The sequence below is a fragment of the Ooceraea biroi genome, chromosome 9 (assembly GCF_003672135.1).
Source record: "Ooceraea biroi isolate clonal line C1 chromosome 9, Obir_v5.4, whole genome shotgun sequence".
Taxonomy (NCBI): domain Eukaryota; kingdom Metazoa; phylum Arthropoda; class Insecta; order Hymenoptera; family Formicidae; genus Ooceraea; species Ooceraea biroi.
Window position 1 is genome coordinate 7,003,339 of NC_039514.1, and position 19,776 is coordinate 7,023,114.

At 46.0% G+C, this 19,776-nt stretch overlaps 3 protein-coding genes across 3 annotated transcripts; all 3 read right to left on the minus strand.

Moving 5' to 3' along the window:
- Window positions 1–19: 19 nt before the first annotated feature.
- Window positions 20–6,483, minus strand: LOC105279071. The gene is made up of 6 exons (XM_026972278.1): window positions 6,248–6,483; window positions 4,727–4,883; window positions 2,985–4,621; window positions 2,632–2,864; window positions 1,872–2,557; window positions 20–1,267 (listed from the first exon to the last, which is right to left on the minus strand). Exons 3-6 carry the CDS (start codon window positions 3,943–3,945, stop codon window positions 1,129–1,131), a joined length of 2,019 nt encoding a protein of 672 aa, XP_026828079.1. The 5' UTR covers window positions 3,946–4,621; window positions 4,727–4,883; window positions 6,248–6,483; the 3' UTR covers window positions 20–1,128.
- A 4,278-nt stretch (window positions 6,484–10,761) lies between these two features.
- Window positions 10,762–12,720, minus strand: LOC113562552 (major prion protein-like). Its single transcript, XM_026972279.1, has 2 exons — window positions 12,473–12,720; window positions 10,762–11,640 (listed from the first exon to the last, which is right to left on the minus strand). The coding sequence occupies exons 1-2, from the start codon at window positions 12,567–12,569 to the stop codon at window positions 10,949–10,951; spliced, it is 789 nt and encodes a 262-aa protein (XP_026828080.1). The 5' UTR covers window positions 12,570–12,720; the 3' UTR covers window positions 10,762–10,948.
- Window positions 12,721–14,974: 2,254 nt separating this feature from the next.
- LOC105279064 lies at window positions 14,975–17,327 on the minus strand. The gene is made up of 2 exons (XM_011338603.2): window positions 16,120–17,327; window positions 14,975–15,903 (listed from the first exon to the last, which is right to left on the minus strand). Exons 1-2 carry the CDS (start codon window positions 16,865–16,867, stop codon window positions 15,524–15,526), a joined length of 1,128 nt encoding a protein of 375 aa, XP_011336905.1. The 5' UTR covers window positions 16,868–17,327; the 3' UTR covers window positions 14,975–15,523.
- Window positions 17,328–19,776: the final 2,449 nt, after the last annotated feature.

A 19,776-nucleotide genomic window follows, 5' to 3' on the forward strand; every position in this document is an offset into this window, starting at 1 on the left:
TAATATAACAGAAACATTAATTTAATTTTTTATTGCACATAAAGTAATATACATGATCGAATTATACAACTATTAAAATATTAATTTTTTACATTTCGATGTTGCGTAAGTTTGTGGAAAACTCAAGATATATAATATTAAATAATGGATAACATTTTTATTGCGTATGGCATCCGGATATGTGTGTGACAGTAACAGTGATTAATTATATTTAACAAAATAAATAGGCCTTACATTTATGCACCGGACGCTACTTAACTAATTTTTACATAGCATCACATAATGTAAGCATCTATCTTATTATACAATAATTTAAACCTTTTTAATTTCTTGTTGCATATCCAATTATCGCGGAGCTAGTTAATTTTACGGGTTGTAGAAAGATTGTTCACATCGCATTACGTTACATGTACTATTAAATTTTTTTTCTCGTTTATGAAACATTCGCATAATATGAAGCGACTTTCTAAATGAATAAAATTTCTCTTGCTATTTTTTAAATAGCCTGCATTGCAGGTAAAATTAGTCCAACAACTTATCCCATAAAATGCCACGTAATCCAATTCAAATCAGCGATTTTGTTGACAATGTGTCAATAGATTACGCAAACTTTGACGCATCATCGCACAAAATCCATCGATCTGTCTACTCTCTAAAGCCGGTCGCTAAATTCGAGAAGCTCTCTATCGTAAATCACGACAAAATTACATTCACCGTGCCGATCCCAGCTTCTTACAACTAAGCTAATTAGTACACCGGCGACAAACTGGCGACAAGGATTCGCGCATTCCGATTTAATTTCTGCTATAGGACAAAAAGAAGAAAAAAGAAAAGAGAGAAGAAATCCTCAAGTACGAGTTCTCGCACGCGTATCCGTAAATTAAAATCCGTAAATCATAATGCATGGCAGTACCGTCGGACTCCTCGTTGCACCGATATCGATTATTACGCAACGTTACATCGTTGATTTCTGATATAATTTCTCGAGCTCGATGAGCAAATGTATATGATTAGCGGCACCTGCTCCAAGCAACATCTGTCGCATGCGATCAGACAAACGCGGAATACATGCGAGCCGACGTGCGTAAAGCTCGTTGCACCAGCGTTTACTCGACGTTCACTCGGCGTTTACTCGGCGTTGCTGCGACAAGGATACGTTCTCAGGCAGTCTCCGCCGTCCTGGCCGTGCCTCGCCGCGCTCAGATACCTGTAGAACTTTTGGCTGGACGCACTCTCCGTCCCACCACGCTTGAGCTCCTGTGGATCTCTGCAAGCAGACGCCATAGCTCTTAGGAATTAATGTGATACCATCATAGCGCGAGGCAGCGCGATGTCTTTACGAGCGGCGATGGTCATGCGTCGCAATTAGCGTGCCCGCTTGTTCCGGACCGCGCCGACCCGATTCCGAGCGTTGCGTTCCTCGATCCTCGTTTCCGCAATTATTCAATGCAGCATGCATACGCAAAGTGATACGATTCTGACACGGCAGACTGCGAGAGTTAATCGAAGATCGAGCCGAATTTTCCGAGCCATTAAAGAAAATTCTTATTCGCGTACTTTCGCTCGCCCAGCCGTCGAGAGCCTCGGTCGCAAGCATCTTGATCCTAGCGTCTCCTCGATTGTCGGCGGGCTACTAATTGTAAGCGCACAGGTGCTCCTGGTGAGCGCGGCGATTCGCGATCGCCGTGTTCAAGAACCGGCAAAAAGGAGCGACGCGACACGAGAAAAAGAGAGAGAGCCAGAGGCAACGTGACCCGATTAACGCGATTCGGAGCGCGCGCCAGCGATCTCCACCTTTCTCTTTGTGATACGCGGGCGATATATCGAGGTATTTTAATCGATAATCGCAGTGTGCTATATTGGAGATTTACCTGGAGAGCTCGTGCGACACGATGTTACTGTGCGGCGAGTAGTTCGCCGGATTCTTGTACATGCTGCAGATCAGCATCTCCCGGCAGGTCTCCTCGTGGAACCTCAGCTGCCCGAAGATGTCCTCCAGCCGGGAGACAATCGGCCCGTAGTACTCGTCGTCAGCATCATCCTGACGAGAGATAGACACGCTCTTGGCCGGCGCCACCACTCGCTGATAATGATGATGGTGAGCCGGGCGCAGATTCGGCGCGAACACCGCGTACGGGTTGCTCGCCGATGGCTTCGCGCCGGCGACCGCTGGTCGCCGGTTGTACTTGTCGTTCAAGTAGCCGGAGTAGGCCAGGTTGTGCGCGCTCGCAGAGACCGTGTTGTCCAGGTAGGACGACGCGAGCGGCTTGGCATTCGCCGCGTATTGCGGAAGCCCGTAGGATCCAGAGTATCCGGGCCCGGAAGCGCTCGCCGACGCGGGAGCCGGGACCACGTGGTTCAAGTGCTGGCCCGGATCATTGTAGGGCCCCTCGTAGGCCTCGATGCCCCATTCCTTCAGCTCCTCCATGTCCTTTCGGTACTGGATGTGGGGATGCGAGTACTCGTAACCATCGTAATCATCGTGATCGTGGTGATGGTGATGATGGTTGTATGGGATCGCCACCGGCACCGGCACGTGATGATGATGGTGCGCGATCTGAAACGCGAATCATTGAGGAAACATTCTGCGAAATTTGATGGGAATTATTAGGGATATGTAGAGGAGCCTACTTGGTGGTGATGATGATGGAACTTGGTGGCGTGGGACGTGTAGTAACTCGAGCAGAGCTTGAAGATGTGCGCGAACGCGGGGATGAAGAACAGCAGCAGCTTGAGGAAGAGCTTCTTCGCGGCGCCGACGCCGAATAGGAACGGAATCACGAATAGGAACTTCACCTTGATCAGCTTGATGATGAGGAGAAGCGCCAGGAGGGCGGTTAGCAATCTGGTCTGTATGAACCTTTCTGGAAAAAGATGGATTATTAGACTTTCATTCGCAATTTATGATACATTTCATTAATTTTTTGTCACACTTTCTTCCCTTATTTAATAAAGGATATAAAGAAATTCTTGGTTCTTCTTACTGATTTTCTTAAAAATACGTCCCTGCTGCTGTACAACGGGAGCCCCGAAATCCACCCTTAACAGGGCACCGTTCTCGTCTATCTCGCGCGGGCTGACCTTCACAGTGGCACCCTCAAAGAAGAACTGCGGCAGCTGGATCTCGTAATTCCGCGTGGACAGGAACTTCACGGTTTTCTCTCTCAGGGCGTCCGTGATTTCCTCCAGCGGCGAGTCCGGTTCGTCTCGGAACTTTCGACCTTCCGCCTCCTCCGTCTCCTTCGCTTTCCCGTTGCAGTTGTCCGTTACATCGACGTCATCCACGAGGTTCTCGCGAATGTCGTGCCGGTTCTCCAGTTTCGGGCACGCGTCGTAGGTCACGTTGTTCCTCGTGAGTACGAGCCCGTCGAAGACGGTGATGTTGTCCCTCTCGATGAACGCGTTGTCGAGGTACGTGTACGCGTTCTTCTGTATGCAGGAGAAGGTCACCCTCTTGTCGCAGTCCTTGAAGAGCCCGTGCCAGAGCTCGTTCCCGGTCTCGTTGATCGCCAGCGAGTCCAGGCTCAGGATCCTCGCGTACCGGCGGAGTCTCTCGACGCTGAAGAGCGTCGCGCGCGATAACGTTATCGAGAGACACAGCAGGAACAACGTCGTCCCCCAATGCATCTTCGACGGCGCACCGCTCGCTCGAGACCACGTTCCTACGTCACAAACCTTATCGTGTCTCTCTACCCTTGGATTCGATCCTGTACTTAATTCCTTTGCACTTACGATTACGCGTGTTACACGTGACCACACACGTACGCGACTCTTCCGTTCGCCTTTACGCGTGACCAGAGGTGTGAGGTAACGTCCCGGAAGCACTGCACGCTCTGAATGTACACCACCGCGGCGGTAACCACACACACAAAAAGAGAGAGAGAGATAGAAAGAAGGAAAGAGAGAGAGAGAGAGAGAGAGAGAGAGAGGGAGACTATTGCTCATCTAGCAACTGGAAGCAGCGCGCACTTTTGATTTTCGCGAACGGGGTCAACGTCATCGCGCGCGTCATCCACGTGCACCCCGGGGTTCTTTGGTATCTACCAGTGCTCATCACACGTTCTTCTTACTTATGAGAGGTCGCACCGGGGACCACGGGATCCAGCCTCGAGATCCTACCCCTCCTCCTCCTCCACCGAAAACTCCACGGTCTTCTCCCACCGCTCTGCGGGCCTCTGGTGGTCCTTCTCCTCCTCTTCGTCGAGAAGGTTCCCTCCCCGTCGTCGTTTCGGCGCGGCGCAAGATCGGCAGGCTCCTACGCGGTTACGATCACGTTGCATCGCAGACGCCGGAGTCCGTCAGGGTGACCGGCGTGACCGTCGTCCGCGTATATCAGGTCCACGTCTTGGTCAGGTCTCCCGACCTGTCTGGTCACTCTTCTTCTCCTCTCTCTCCTTTTTCACCTCTTCTTCCCTCTTCCTGCCGATCTCGCACCCTCTCTCTCGCCTCCGGAGACGCGCTCCGTTCGATCTCTCCGTCCGCACTAACCACGAGGCCTCTCCGCTCTCGGTTACAATTCACCTGAGCGTCAAGTGTGTCAAAGGCCCTCCTACTCCGTCGGCGAGCTCCTCCGTGGAAGGTCATTATCGTCTCCTCTCGGACTGCAGCCGAACGAACGAACCTGTGGTTACACGTACATGCGCGCGTTTAAAAGCCGTTTAAAGCTGTTCGGCTTCTGCCTACGTGAGAGCTGGCCTGCACGGCAAGTGCGCACGCAGAGGGATACCTTTTCATCGAGTTGGCGGCAAACCGGCCAGCCCTGATCAAGCATGAATACCACGTAGGCGTTCTTCGATGTTGGGAAATACGGACTGCTCGAGTTCCAGAAGCCGATAACATCGGCAACGCGAAGTGCAATGGTCATCTGGTCAACTTTGGATGATCTGAAAAACCAGCAATGAAATTTAATTCCGATATTCCGATAATTCGATCATTTTTGGACGTTTGTATGTAATCAGCGTGCGATGTATTCTTGTATGAGAATTGAGTTATTTTCATGGAGCTCCTGATAATGTATTCTTTATTGTATTTTGCGCCGGCCGTTTCATAAATTGCACTATCTCGCGATAAACGTATTTAAGATTGAAGCGAAATTGGAATTTAACGCGCATTACATGACAGCATACAATGTTCTCCTAAGTCGTATAAAATAGTTGATTGTAGTCATTTGTAGTCTACGGATTGCAATTTACTTCCTCGAAAAATGATGGCAAAAAGTCTGCCCGCGAGTCAACACGTAGACGAATCATCACTATGGTTAATCATTTACACGAAATTGCACGAGAGTGCTACATGTTTGTTACGGTTGAAATCCAATTCAACTTCCTCAATTCCAATGTGTGCCGACGTGATAAATGCGTCTGCAACGCTTTGAGATTCGATTAAGATATAGTTACAATCATAAAAGGTATTAAGAAAAATATCAAAGCATTTTTGCGGAGATAATTAATTGCAAAATTAATAGATATTTGGGGAAAGTGCGAAAGAAGAAAATTTTCATCAAAACTTTTATTGATTTCTTGTGCGTATATGTATAATAAAAGAAGGTGATCTCAAACATTTAAGCTTTTATGGCATATACCGTGCAGCTATATTCCAAGCCTTCATGATCTTGATTCGAAATAAATGGAAACATAAGAATATGTTTACCGATGTGTTCGCAGACTGAAGTACAGTTACGATAGGCAGCCACGCGATGGAAATCTACATCCAAATAGACGATAGACGAGATTCCGCCAAACCCCATATGCATATATGTATAGATTACTAGAAACATCCTTTCAGATCCTCGAATGTAATAAAACACTCGTGAATGAATAGCAAATTGTGTGAGCGCGCATGTACGTGTGAATGACTTATTCCGCGCGCGGATGCCAAGGCGTCGCTCTTACACGCTCGGTGCTTTCTTGCCGGCGCGACGGAATGACACCATGTATATTAAAACGCACAAGTAAACGCCACGACACTGCACGGGCACCATGAAGCTGCAGATCGCTCGCAATCCATGTAAGTGATATCTAAATAATACAAATCATTTATCATTGATCAGCTGCTCGACGTAATAGACTTTTACTAGGCGAGCTAGCTCGCCGACTAGCTCTAGGAGACACTTAATCGAACGTGCTTAAAAACCTGCTTTGCAACACTTATCTGCAGCGGATCCGATATAAGTAAAACATCACGAGCTGATGTAAACACCATGCTGTTACATTTAACTGACCAGCCGCGCCTCGGGCTTTTCACTCACGCGGATTCCCGGTGAAGGTGTTCTCATTATTCCGACCAGCAGCTCCAACGTGTAGAGTTCATCTTCAAGCTGCAGCTTGTCTGGCATAGCTAGCTGACAGCTAAAAGCGTCTTCTACGTCTCGTCAGTAATATCCTTAAGTGGCTTCGATCAGGCGTATTGCGTTGACCATTACAATTTTACCATTCATTACAATCCGGCACCTGCACGCTGCTTTCCCGTGCATGAACAGCAAAAATTTAAGTAAATAAATTTCTGCCGTGAATTGAGAATTAATTTTCGACGTTGAAAAATTGGAAACTTTAATTGTAAGATTAAATTGAACTTTAATTTAACAAAATTCGAATTTTTTCGTGAAACAAGATTAAGTCTTGAAACTCATTAAATTAATTAATTTAAATTTTAGGTCAGAGCCTCATTTCAGTTTTGCTGAGAGGAAACATCAATTTCCTCAGCAGGATTTCATCACAATACGTAATCGCCTTTAATATCTCACGTTATGGGATCACGTTTTCGATTCAGTCCTCATGAAGCACGCAGATAGTAACGTTAGACGCTTTGATTTCCATCGCCACGTACGCGCGCAGCAACATTGTCCGCATGCAAATTGTCGAATGCAAGGACGCATTCGGGAAGTAGCGCGTTGATCTCATCACATGATCGAGATCTAACGTTCACGTAGGCATAGAGGTCAATACTACGTCAATGCCGGCGAGTATCCGTGGAGAGAGACTGAAAGTTCGGTCTCCCGCTCGGCACTCGCGCTGACCAAGGCGATCGGGTGGGCCAAAGCGAGTGAACGAGCACAGTTCGACCGGATGAATTCCATTGACCTACTAATGGAAGGTGGTAGGTAGGTAGGTAGGTAGGTTGAGGCGTATGACCGGCTTACGCGCGCGCGTGTTCGACGCCGAAAAGCGCGCGTATACGAGCCGCATTCAGCCGGAAGCCGGATTTCACGCTCGGAATTTTTCGTTCCGCCGCAGATTCGTCTTCGTGGTGGTGTGCTCTCGCGTTCCTGCCCGTTCGCCCGTTGACGAATAGTACGACGAAATGTAACGCGTGCGAGGTGAACTCTTTTTTTCCATTTCACTCTGCTCCTTCTCGGGGAGCTCCCGATACCCATGGAGGAACAAGGGGCCCGCTCGGTATTCCAGCGTAACCCAGATACGTCTCGGCTGCGCCATAATTTATCAAATGATGATGATGACGATGCAGACGACGACACTGCCGGATACTCCCGCGCCTCCCGCGTGGAAATGGAAGCAACAATGTCGCATGAAGAATAGCTCGTGCGCATTCCGTTTGCTGCAGCTCTCGACCGCCTGCGGTTACCATGTAGAATGTTCAACATTTATTTTTAACGTATATTATCACGGAAAGTATGCTGAGATATGTTTTTCTTTTTTTATTGCGAGTTGTTATTACGTTATTATTACTGTGCAAGGTTTGCGCGAATTGTGCCGCTGATGTACGCTTAATGGAATCGTAATTCAAGTTTGGCAATTGAATTGTGGGCAATCGCGCTCACGAGACTGACCGATCTCCTTGCTCCTTCATTATATGAAGAGCTTCTAACAACTTCTTGATAGAAGGAAGCAATTTGTGCCGGTCTGACTGTGGCGAACCGCTTGGAATGTGCCGGTCGCCCGTGACACATGCGACCGTACGTTAGAAAGTATTTCGAGTTTTAGATTTAACTGGAAAAATCGCGGAGCGCGTGAACCAGAAACGTAAACTTCAATGGTCGACGGTGGCCCCGACAGAAAGTATTTGTTTGCGGTGCACCGAAACTGGTTTGTACGTGCACAAAGTGAACCAAGCAACTGGGACGCATGTCACATATTGAGTAAACGAAAAAAATATCAGATTCATCAAGCACAGAAGGAAGCTTATTGTATGGTGATTGACGAATATTTATTCGCACACTTAGATGAATGCTCAAAAGGTTTACGATAGCAAACCTAAGAAGAAATTTTATTGTCGAGTTAATAAGCATAGACGCTAATAGACTTAAGTCACAATCAGCTGATCGAGGTCTTAATTACCTCGACGTATCTAGTTTACATGTAATTTGCTGTTGAAATATTATCTGTCAGAATGAATGGAATCTCCGTGAAACCGAACCGTAAAGATGACAGCCATAATTTCTTCATTCTCATTTTTTTTGACGAAGAGTGACGACGCGTGTTCACCCACTTTTACCTATCTCTCCTACTTCTGGCTATAGAATCCGGCGAACATGCAAATACAACATTATCGCACTATCTCTGACGGAACAAATAGCACATCGTGCATTGCCTCGTGTATTACGCGGACACAGACCGCCGTATAATTTCCGTTACGTCAACTGGTGAAGTGCTGCGGGGAAATGGCTTTCGGCTTTTGTGACAGACTTCCGATGTATGGGAAATATGGGGGAACAAGCAAACGGCGATGTCGCGTTAAAGATGTTCGCGGAAATAAGTATGGGCAACAAACGGCGTACTAAAATATTATAGCTGAGCCAATACTGAGCGAGTGTCATGACGGAAAACAAATGAAAAATTATAACACTCCTTCAAGCATCGAAAATATATTCCCTCGTGGCACAGAAAAGCGCGATTATTTGCCAAACGTTTATATCTTCGTAATTTCTATGACTGCAGTTTTTGTACATAGGGTCTTGTATTTTCAAGTTAGGCAGAGAAAGCGCATGAATATTTGATAGGCGCGAATAAAAGCTGACAAAAGTGTTACAAGCTATTCCTCCGAAAACTATTAGAGGCAGCGATAAAATTTATCGGCAGTATTTGAAAATTTAATAACTTAAAGGGATTTCGCCGTCCGAGGAAATAAAGAGGACACGCTGTTTATAAATCAAACAAGAAAGCTGCAAAATAACTCTTCAAGTTCCAAACTATCATAAACACATCAAATCGGATCTTCAAAATAGCGACGCTATTTATCTTCAAAACGGTTACGCTGCTACTTGCGAGTCTCGAGATCATTATCGCTACATCTTGATCTTGTAGATCCTCCAAGATCTGCAGATCTTGACGGTCGGCGGCTCTCGCGAATTGCGGTGGCGCAGGAAAGTGAACCGATCGATCCGAGAACGACGTCGCGCGTCGCAGCTATACTTCCGGTGCCGGTTTCCGGACCAGACGAGCACTTTCGCCGATTTTCCCGATCGGTCGCGAAAGGAGGAGCGACGTGGCCGATTTCGCGTTGCAATCGATCAGTAGGTTGGCTAACGGTGATTGACGGGCGACCTGGCGACTCGAAGCGGGCGCCTCCTCGTCGTCTGCGCGCGCGGAGGAGAGAAAACCGAATGTGCGCGGCCATAAACGCGCGTCTATCCGCGACCGAGCGCTGACAAATCCGCCTGCCGTTACTCTTTTCAAATCAGATCGCGTTGCCACCGAAAAGCCTACGTGTCGTGAGTCTCAAGAGGACGGTTCGACGCACTAATGTGGGTCGGCCGCTGCGAGTAAAAACCTCGAACGAGCCGGGAATTTGGTCGTGCGTTAGCGTTCGCGAGGCATAATTGAGTCCGCGCCAAACGGCGCGAAAATGTAAAAGAGTTAGAAAATAATAACGATGCGAAAGTATCGCGTGGCGAGGAATGCGTTTACGCTTGCTTGACATAATTTTTATTTTTCTTTGAAATTTATCGAAAATTAAATATTTTAAATGCAAGATATATGTACCTTTCAAACGGCTTTGTTTTATTGGGTTTGTTTTATTGGTCCTTCGCGCGTTGATTTGATATTCAATTTCTCAAGTTATTATTATGTATGCTTAATAAATTAACAATTTATTTATGTATTTAGAAAGCTCGTTGCCTGTACGGTGTCTCAATTTTTGTCAATAATTTTCTTGGCTTCGTAATATCGCAGTTTTATCGGGCATACATTTGCTTGCCGGACCGCGAGGGAGAATTTAGTGAATTAAGGAATGCAGTGAAACCCATTAACACTGAGAAGTAAATATGTTAACTGTAAGTAATTGCGTTAAAAGAAAAACTCGCGGATCGTGACGCGAGAGAAAAACCGTTATAGACCTGAAATATGTTTAATATGTCCTTCTTTGAGGCGATTCGACAGGTACATGCATCCGTGCAATCTTGAACTTGACCGAATGCGCGAATAGCCTTCGATATACCAGATGTCGATGTGACTCAGGCGGGGCCCCTCGATCGGTATACCCCATAGCTGTACTCGATAAAATGGATCCCGGATAGCAGCACTTCCGGCGACGTTCAAGGCCGGTTACTCGTCGTGAAAGGCGTGAAAGAAGAAGCTTGGAAGACTCTTCAGAAGATCGCGCCACTATCTTGCGTTTAAATGCAAAAAATTAAAGATTAAAAAATTTAATTCATGAAAAATTTGCAATGATTATTATTGCTCTAATAATTATTATTAATTTTCTTAAGTTTACTAACGAACGCTGGCTGCTGGATTTGGACGTAATTAATCTAACGAATTTTTCAAGATGATAAATAATATATTTTCATAAAAGCAGAAATTAACAATCTATTTTCAAACGCAACATCAGCTTGCGATGATCCATGATCTAATTGCCATCTTAAATTAAATGTTTTAGAGAGAATGCTAGGAACAATGCGAGACCAATAAAATTCTTTGCGCAATAGCTGCAAGCCTCCTTATCTAACAATAAATAATACGCAAGGTGATTTAAAAAATTAACAATAAATGATCTAAATTCCACGCAAGAGGGGCACATCCCTAGAGCGCGATTCGGTTCGTCGCAATTCGACTCTCGCGTGCGGATTCGACGACGAAACGTCGCTGGGATTTATTTTTTCGGCCATAGCTTGCCACTCATCCATGTACGCCGAATTTGCATCCTCAGTTGAATCAAATTGATTTGTGCTTGCCATCAAATCAACATTTTTCTCATCGCCAACGTCGGTTTTGGCGTTAGACGAATTCTCGTTAAACGCGAAGCCTTCACCTTTTGCATTCGTCGTCAATTTTAGCTTCGAGTCATTTCTCACGGAATTAACATTTACATTGTTGTCTCCGTATTCGTAAAAGGCAAGATTGCTCGTTGCATTCCAACGAGCAGTCGTGAAATTTGAGTTTGCGATTGGCGGTTCTTGATAGTCCTGATAATCGAGATTGTCCGTCTTCGAGGTGGCTTCTCCTACCATCAGAGTGCGATTAGAACCTTCCTGCGTCTTGATCACGCCATCGTATAATAATGTCATCGGTCGCTTGTTGAAGCTGCGGCCCCATCCGCCTCCGCCGTAACCTCCTCCTCCTGATGGGGCACCATAACTGCTGGCTGGAGGTGCACCGTAACTATCACTTGGTCCGCAACAACCACCACCACCACCATGATGACCACCTGACGATTTCGTAAGAAGCACGATCTCTTTGAGCTGGCCTGGAAAATGTCGTGAAGTGTGAGATGTAAATTGTCATTAAATATTTAATCATTATTACGTAGTAATACCATTTTATGAAAGTAATCGATTCTTGTATTACTTAATTTCTGTTGAAACATTGCTTTTACATTTGGCTTCTTTTGTTCTTGAATTGGATTGAATTCTTACGAAAAGTTTATATTAAATAAAAAATTTAATAAAAGTTTATATACAAATTAATCATATTCTTTTAATAATATAGGATGTCTGACATAAGGCGAAAAACCTCTCGCCCACAGGTAGATCTCGTCAAACTGAATTAAAAAGTCCTGTACCATTTTGCAAACCACGTAAAATTTCGAGTAATTAAGTAAAGAAAGTTCGCTAATTCAGCGGACGCGAGGGAAGAATGAATGAATAACGTAAAAAACGCGAGCGCTGGCGTATTTCTTAGAAGAACGCGATAGCGGCGAGTATCGGGTTATACCGGCAGGCGAGGCGACGCGTGGACAATAATTTCTCAGCGTCTCATTCACGCGCTCGAGTTGCCGAAAAAGTGTTGTCGTATTTCTTAGAAGCGTCGTCTCGCCTGCCGCTGCAATCCGATACTCGCTGCTATCGCGTCGCGCGCGCGGCTAGCCGGTTTTTTACGTTATTCATTCATAATTCCCTCGCGTCCGCCGAATGAGCGAACTTTCTTAATTACTCGAAATTTTACGTGGTTGTTTGCAAAATGGTACAGGACTTTTTAATTCAGTTTGACGAGATCTACCTGTGGGCGAGAGGTTTTTCGCCTTTTGTCAGATACTCTGTATAACCGCGATAAACAAAGAGGAATGGACAGAAGAATACCTCCTTGCCAAGGGCCGCCTCCACCTTGCCAAGGGCCTCCTCCCTTTCCGAATTTCTGCATCAGCAACATCATCATAGACATGCCGCCCATCATCATGCCTTTTATCGCCGCCAATCCTGTTGTATACCAGGTCCAATTATTTATTGTAACAAAAGTGAATTATTTTGTCACGACAAATTTTGCTTGTAATTATACTTTACTTTAAACTTTGATTCAGAAATTTCAGTAAAATTTATTTAAAATCTAATTAAGAATTTTGCTTAGAAATTTTGCAGGACAAAAAGATTTAAATAATATTTCAAAAATGTTTATAAAATTTGTAAAAACATGGAAAAACCGAATAGATGCAACAACATCCTTACCCAGTAACTTCATTTTGATCATCATTATCATGCCCATCATCATCATATTGCATCCCCCCTTCTTGCCTCCACCGCAGCCACCTAAACCACCGCCACCGCCACCGCCACCCTTCCTTCGTCCTGCAACAAATCACATGTACCGGACTTAGCAAAGCAAATAACAATAATTTAACCGAATGGAGAACAATAACTTGATAAATAATGCAACAATCTTTTTTGAAATTTGTCAAAAACAAGAAATCTCGAGATTCAAGATGCCTCTCTTAGGCATCCTTATGACATTTCTCTACATCCGGGTTACATCTGCACTCTCGCATCCTCTATACCTTCCACGGCTGTTTCGTCCATCATCACATCAATCTGATTCTTCTCCCGCTTGTTGTTCCATCTGGGCAGGGTGATACGCAGGATGAAGGAATCGAAGAAATCGTCGACGGTGCGCTGGATGCTGACGTCCGAGTCGTTCATGGCGCGGGCGGAGTCAGGCCGGCTCACCGCTCTGCTCTTCACCAGCTTCACATCTTGGCCATGCAGAGTAATCTCGTCGAGACTGCTTATCGTCTCCAGATAACGAACGAAGCGCTTCCTGATGCAGCCGAGCGAGAACTCGAAGATGCACTTGCCGATGTCTCTCACCGGAAACGCCGGGAAATGGTCCTCATCATCGTCGTCCTCGCTCTTCGCCGAGCCGTTCCTGTACGAAGGTATCACCTTCACGTCGACCTTGAAACCGTACTTCTTCAAGTGGAACAGCTGGCGTTCGACCGGCTCCTTATCCAGGACGTAATCCTTGATGTTCCGGATGCCATTTCTCTCGTACGCGTTCGCGTGGATCGCGCACGTGATCAGCAAGCAGAGGACGAGCATGGACATCTACACGCGGATCTGCACACAGCGGAAGAGATCGTCGCGGGCGAGAATTTTCGGAGGATCACCGACTGACTGACGCTGACTGATCCCCGGGCCATCATGATCGCTTATATACATCGAGATTTATGTCATTCGCGGTATCGCAACGGCGCGATTGTCACGATTGTCATTACTCGCAGCAAGACAAGTAGTCCCCTAATAATAGTCTTCTAAAAAGATTTCGAGAGGATTGGCACGAGATCGCTTCTTGAGTATCAGCTACTTACTATAATGCTTGATGGTGTACGTAACAGTTGGGCTAGACGTTTCCGGATGCGACATTGCGAGCTGCTCGCGATACGCTGACACGCTTAAGAGGTGGTCTCAAGAATGAGGCAGTTCGTGCCACTTACCAGTTGATTATGCTAAAACGAAACATGGAAATTGGACGTTCAATTTTTGCCGCAACAAGAGTAAAAATAAGCGATAGTAATTAAATTCTCGAGCTACTTGGTACACATTACTTAATGGAAACGTCCGGTGGAGTCTCTTCTCTCATAGAATTTTATTATTTCGTGCCGTATAATTGTTACAAGAACGTGGAAAACGGTAGACAAGCAGAATGCGATTACTGAAAACTGAATTAATTAAATCAGCCGATACCAGCCGCAATCTGAAAGATAAAAATAAAAATGCGGAATAAAACTGCGCGAGCAAAAAGACCGAAATATTTTCAAAAATGAAAAATTAAGGAAACGAATCTGTGTGTGGTGAATAAATTATACGGCAAGTGGATCCGCGTGCCAATCAAGATACCAGGATGTAGGAGCTCCACGATTTGGCCATCGATTTCATCGTGCATAACGTACACGGTATCGCGCCCGTTAAGGATTGCAGCGCTTCGTGATACGATACAGAACTGCTATAGCTGGTCCAACGTGGTGAAGGTGCCGGCCTTGTTACTTCTTAATTAGCCCGTACGTTCACCTTCAGGGATAGCCATGCTGAAGCGGAAGGATTAAATTGCCGTAACAGAAAGTGCGAACGCGCTTTTCAGCGCGTGATGCGCTTACGCTACACACACGATGCACTTACGCCAGGCAGTTAGGAGAACTCGACGTAATTTTCTCATTCAGACAAATCCTGCCGAGAGATGATTATCGCCGAGCGGCGATTATCGTGACAAGCGTTTTTGCAGACAAACTGGATCGTTCCGCGCGTTACGCGATTTCCGCGAGTACCGCGACGTCGCGGTCGCGTCGCGGCAATGAGAACACGGTGTGTCTTTACAAATGTTTTTTATTATTACAACTTTACACAGTAACGAAATAATAAATATTCAAAAATCATGTACATGATCTTGGGCGATCTCTGCGTGCACGGCGCGACGTGGTACGTTTCCCCCCTCGACCTGTACCGGTCGGGAATGCAAACGAGAATGCAACCGTAATAAATACCTACGTGACTATAAATAATAATAAGAGTGACAGAAAACTCGTGAAATGGATCGAGATGAAATGCGACCAGGCGAGATCTTAGAGAGAGAGAGAGAAAGAGAGAAAGAGAAAGAGAGAGAAAGAGAGAGACCGAGAGAAAGAACGATGGACAGGAAGTAAGTGATGGCGAGCGAGAAACGGAGACGGGCCGGCGAAAGAGAACGAGACGAAGAGGAGACAGCAGGGGAGCAGATGGAGGATGAAAAGGTGGTTGATCGACGGTGCAAGATGAGGACGGGAAGAACAGCAAGGAAACTCGGTGAGGTAGAGATGTGTGCTAAAGGTTTCGTCGTGTGCCGGCGAGCGCGGGGGTGGCCTCGTCGGGGTTGATCGGGATGATCGATTAATTCTGCAGGATCGATCTACGGTCGCGCGCGTTCCCGTACTTGAGCACGGCCTGCTGCAAGGAGTCGTGAACGGAATCCAGGGACCTTCCGTATCCGGAATGCCCGTAGGAGTGGCCGTGATGCTCCTCCGCGCTGTGCGTGTGCGAGCTGGAGTACACCGGCTTGCTCACGATCTCGTACGTGGTCTTCTTGTCGCCGCCGCTGGCCAGGGACTTCAGCCCGATGATGGCAGACAGCATGAGCGCCATGAGACCGGTCATCAGGGCTTTGCCAGCGAGAAGTGCTAGGGCACCGAACCCAACCGCGCCCAGGGTTCCCTTCATCATCATTAGACCGGCCAGCAGGCCGCCGTAGCCGCCCTTGTCCTTTTTGCGTCCTGTTGTTGAATAAAATTAACATAACCAGAGTTCTAAGACGTGACTGGTAAGAGATTCAAAGCAATTATAAGTTTATATAAAATAATATATAATTATATTATTTTTAAAATATTATAGTATCACAAAATATATATTTTACGTAAAAGTTTTAGTTTTAAAGGATTTATATTCTTGTTATTTAATACGGATAAGTAAATGTTTAATAATTTTCTTACCTGTTTCAACATTTTGGCTGCTACCGAAGCCGAGTTGCGCGAGCGCCTCCTCGTTGAAGCTCCTGGCTGCCTCGAAGGTCTTCGGATCGAACAGCTTGATGGAGATCGAGTGGCTGTTGAGGTAGCTGCCGACTTTGTGTACCAAATAGGCGTCCAGCCTCTTCTCGACGTCATTCGGGAAATCCCTCGCCAAATTGGCGACCACCTCCGACGTCGGGACGTCAGTGGAGCCGTTCTCCTTGATCACAGACACGCCCGGCAGGATGCCGATGTCCTCCTGCTCCGACAATTTATCCAGGAAGGACACCACGTCCAGCTTGAGGCACGTGGCACTGTACGACTTCCCGCAATCCTTGTTCAGGTTGGACGCCAGATTTTCCGGCGCCTCCTGCACCATTTGCCGGGCGGTGCGTCTCTCGATCTCCGCGCTGGCGCATCCCGAGACCAGCAGCAGCAGGAGCAGGTGGTGACAGCGTGACAGTTGGACGACGTATGTGACACCCTTCATCGTGACGTTTCGAGACAATCCCTCGTGGAGCCGGTTTCGGAGAGAATTCGCACGCAGGCCGTTTTTCGTCCTTCCAGGTGTACGGATCGCCAGCAGCGCGACGATATCCTCGCGAAGACGCAGGACCTTGAAGCTGACGGATGAAACGCGTATCGTGTACTGGACATACCCTCGGATAGTTGCAGTATATATAGAGCGAGTAGTCCTTTTTCCTTTTTGCCTTTCGGTCGTTCCATACATTCTCCGTAGTCGAGAGCACCGGCGACGGACGGAACTCTCTTCTTTGCGGACGTCGAAGCGGAGGCAGGGGCATCTCGCCGCCGTCCAGCAGCCGCGGCGAGAGGGAGCGTCAAATAGAGCGGAGAATTCGAATCTGAGTCAAATTTACAGGAAAAAACGTTCGCCAATGAACGCCGACCGCCGGGATGACAAATGAGAGCGAAGGCTCATCAGCTTGTTCAGCCATGTTCAAAATTATAGATGCGCCGATCGATCCTTCAGAATTAAATTATTTTTTCGCCGCGTATCATCCGCTCTCCATCTGCGACGTTTATCCACGCACCGTGCACCGTGAGTTTCTCCAGATTATTTCCAATATATTATTTCTTATACAATATTTATTACGAAGCGGCTCCACATACTGACCGCCACCGAAACTACATTAAATTTTTTGGTAAAACTTTTATTTCATATAAAAAATGTAATTAAATAATTAAATATAAATGTATGAAATGTATAAAAAATGTATTTTATTTCATAAAAAAATTCTTCGATCCTGATTAGATGGTTAAAAAGTATCTTCTAATTTAATGCATAATTTTTTTACAAAGCGACAAGCATTTGGGCTGCAATATAGGACGTGTAGTGCAAGGCATCTGTATTTCGCGGATCTGGATGACCTAGAAATTCTTATCGAGAGGAGATTAACCATTTTATGAGGGGGTGGAATGAAAGCTGGCTCGCACAAAACACAACGACGACGATCCAATCTGTCCACTCGAAACGCCCATTTCGAGGTCGCTCGTATCACCAGCGTCCGATCACCCGGCACGAGGAGGTCACTCTCGGTTTCAAGAGCGAAACCGCGAGGGCGAAGCCTAGGATCCTGAAATCTGAAAAGATGTCGCGTCGATACGCGGTGAAGCTGCTCGCGATTTTGCAATTAAGATTGCGAGACGGGCGAGGCGAAACGCGCGAGACCACGGGAAGTCCTACTTTAAATCAGCCCAGTTAGCCGGCTCGTAGGAGATCCGATTTTCGCGCGCCACGCTCGAGCAACGGCGCTTCAGACGGATCTGCCGATGTGAAAGTACGCAGTCGATTTTCACGAGACCGTGTGCCGATGAGGAGGATCTTTATCGCGGCGTGTGCGTATGCACACACGGCGGGGCGCGTGCACACGATCCCCCGATATCGCGCCGACAAGCGCGCCGACTTAGAACGGGCCAGCCTTCTTCCCGAGGCGTACATCTCGCGATTTGTTTCTCGCTTTTCGTGCACGGTGCCTTCCTTTCGTTAATAATCGCGCGCGATCTCGAGCACGTTCCTGTTCCCGCCCGGGAGAGAAGCTATGCGCGACAGATCGTGGCCGGGCGTCGCTGGGCGTCGGCTCCGTGCTCGTTAGCGTCGAGAGCGACGTGCCGAGGACCATTCTGCATTTTTATTGCTAATTAAATCGCAAAATTCCGGGAGCGAAGAAAGGTACCGCGAATCACTAACCATACGCGTTCATTCACACGCTCGCCGTTCGTGATTTTAGCCTCCTTTTATTTCATTCAAGTTCATCGATCGAATGATTCACGACTGTGCTTCTTGGTCATTTTTTGTGAGATGAGCGATTGACCAGTGTCCATCAATCGTTGATGACTCTCAATATTCGGCATGTAAAAAATGAAGTTGTGTTATCCCGCGATTCAGCATCCAGCAGCAGCGTGCAACAATGAGAACGCAAGAAGAGTGTGTTGTACCGTTTATATTTATTTATAATAGATTTATTATATTTCTTTGACATTGGCAACAATTTTCTCATTTCGAAATAGATAAAGTAATATAAAATTTCTATTATAAATTCAGGATTCAGAAATGAATTTTCGCAAATTAAAAGTTGTTCCTAAAATGAAATTCTTTCACGATTCAAGAAAGACAGAACATCGGGTGCTTTACATTTCCGAAAATAATGTGCATCATTATACATACGCAAGTGCGAACGGAATTTCACGGTGAATGAATTTGTACGAGCACCATGATCGCGCGCCTCGTAACACCGTGGTTACCCCGTTTTCAGTCGAAATTGCGATAGTCGTCGTTTCAAGAAAGTCGCTCGCGTTCACCCAACAATTTCCAACGATTCAGGGGAACGTTCACGCTGGATCGACGAGGAAAACGCGCCGATAATTCCTGCCGGACGATTACCGTGGCGAATCCGCGTTCTTACGTATATCGAAATTGTTAGGATCGTCGGTGGCGCGCGGTACTGTTAGGAATTTAAAAAAAAAATATACGTAACTCTCGGGGAAATTGATCGTCCTGGAAAGCTGGAAATTGCGGTGCATCTGTGCAACGTTGTTTACCACATTATCCGTTAATAAACGGTACCTGCCGACATTTTTACGGATGACTTGCCTCCTTCTGGGAAACGAAGTGTCCTTCTCTACTTTTGGTACACATATTCATTGCCATATAAATTGTTATCATCGTTCATGGGTGTTCATGGGCTTTGATACTATTGTTCCCCCGCCACAAGAAAATTGCAGGTTCTAGCGTTTCAAAGGAAAGTTTCAACAGGAAGTTCCGCTTTAATTCTATATATTTTCTATATTTGCGCAAAGATTTCTTTATTTTATTATATTTAGTTCTTCTGTAAAATGACTATTATTTTTATAGTAATATAATGTTCGCACTATTCAAGTCTACTTACAATTCAAATCAGATAACATAAATTAATACAAATATGTATAAATATTGAAAAAGAAGATTAACATTAAGTATGTAAATTTTCTGAGTAAGGATGTCTCATCTCTAAATACATGAAAATTAGTTATCAAAAACTAATATATCTAATCAAAAACTAATATATCTAATTGGCTCTATATAAGAGGATTATGCACATCTTTCGTTTGCATACGCTTTTGCGTCCTTCCTTTTGCATC

Bases quoted from the DNA above. Each gene is read 5' to 3' on its own strand.
- LOC113562552 (XM_026972279.1), bottom strand. From the start codon at position 12,569: ATGATGATGGGCGGCATGTCTATGATGATGTTGCTGATGCAGAAATTC. The intron at 11,641-12,472 runs GTATTCTTCTGT...GACATTTTCCAG, and splicing joins AGGCGGCCCTTGGCAAGGAG to GCCAGCTCAAAGAGATCGTG.
- LOC105279071 (XM_026972278.1), bottom strand. From the start codon at position 3,945: ATGAGCAATAGTCTCCCTCTCTCTCTCTCTCTCTCTCTCTCTCTCTTT. The intron at 2,865-2,984 runs GTAAGAAGAACC...ATCTTTTTCCAG, and splicing joins ACGTATTTTTAAGAAAATCA to AAAGGTTCATACAGACCAGA. The intron at 1,268-1,871 runs GTAAATCTCCAA...GTCTGCTTGCAG, and splicing joins GTGTCGCACGAGCTCTCCAG to AGATCCACAGGAGCTCAAGC.
- LOC105279064 (XM_011338603.2), bottom strand. From the start codon at position 16,867: ATGTATGGAACGACCGAAAGGCAAAAAGGAAAAAGGACTACTCGCTCT. The intron at 15,904-16,119 runs GTAAGAAAATTA...ATTCAACAACAG, and splicing joins CAGCCAAAATGTTGAAACAG to GACGCAAAAAGGACAAGGGC.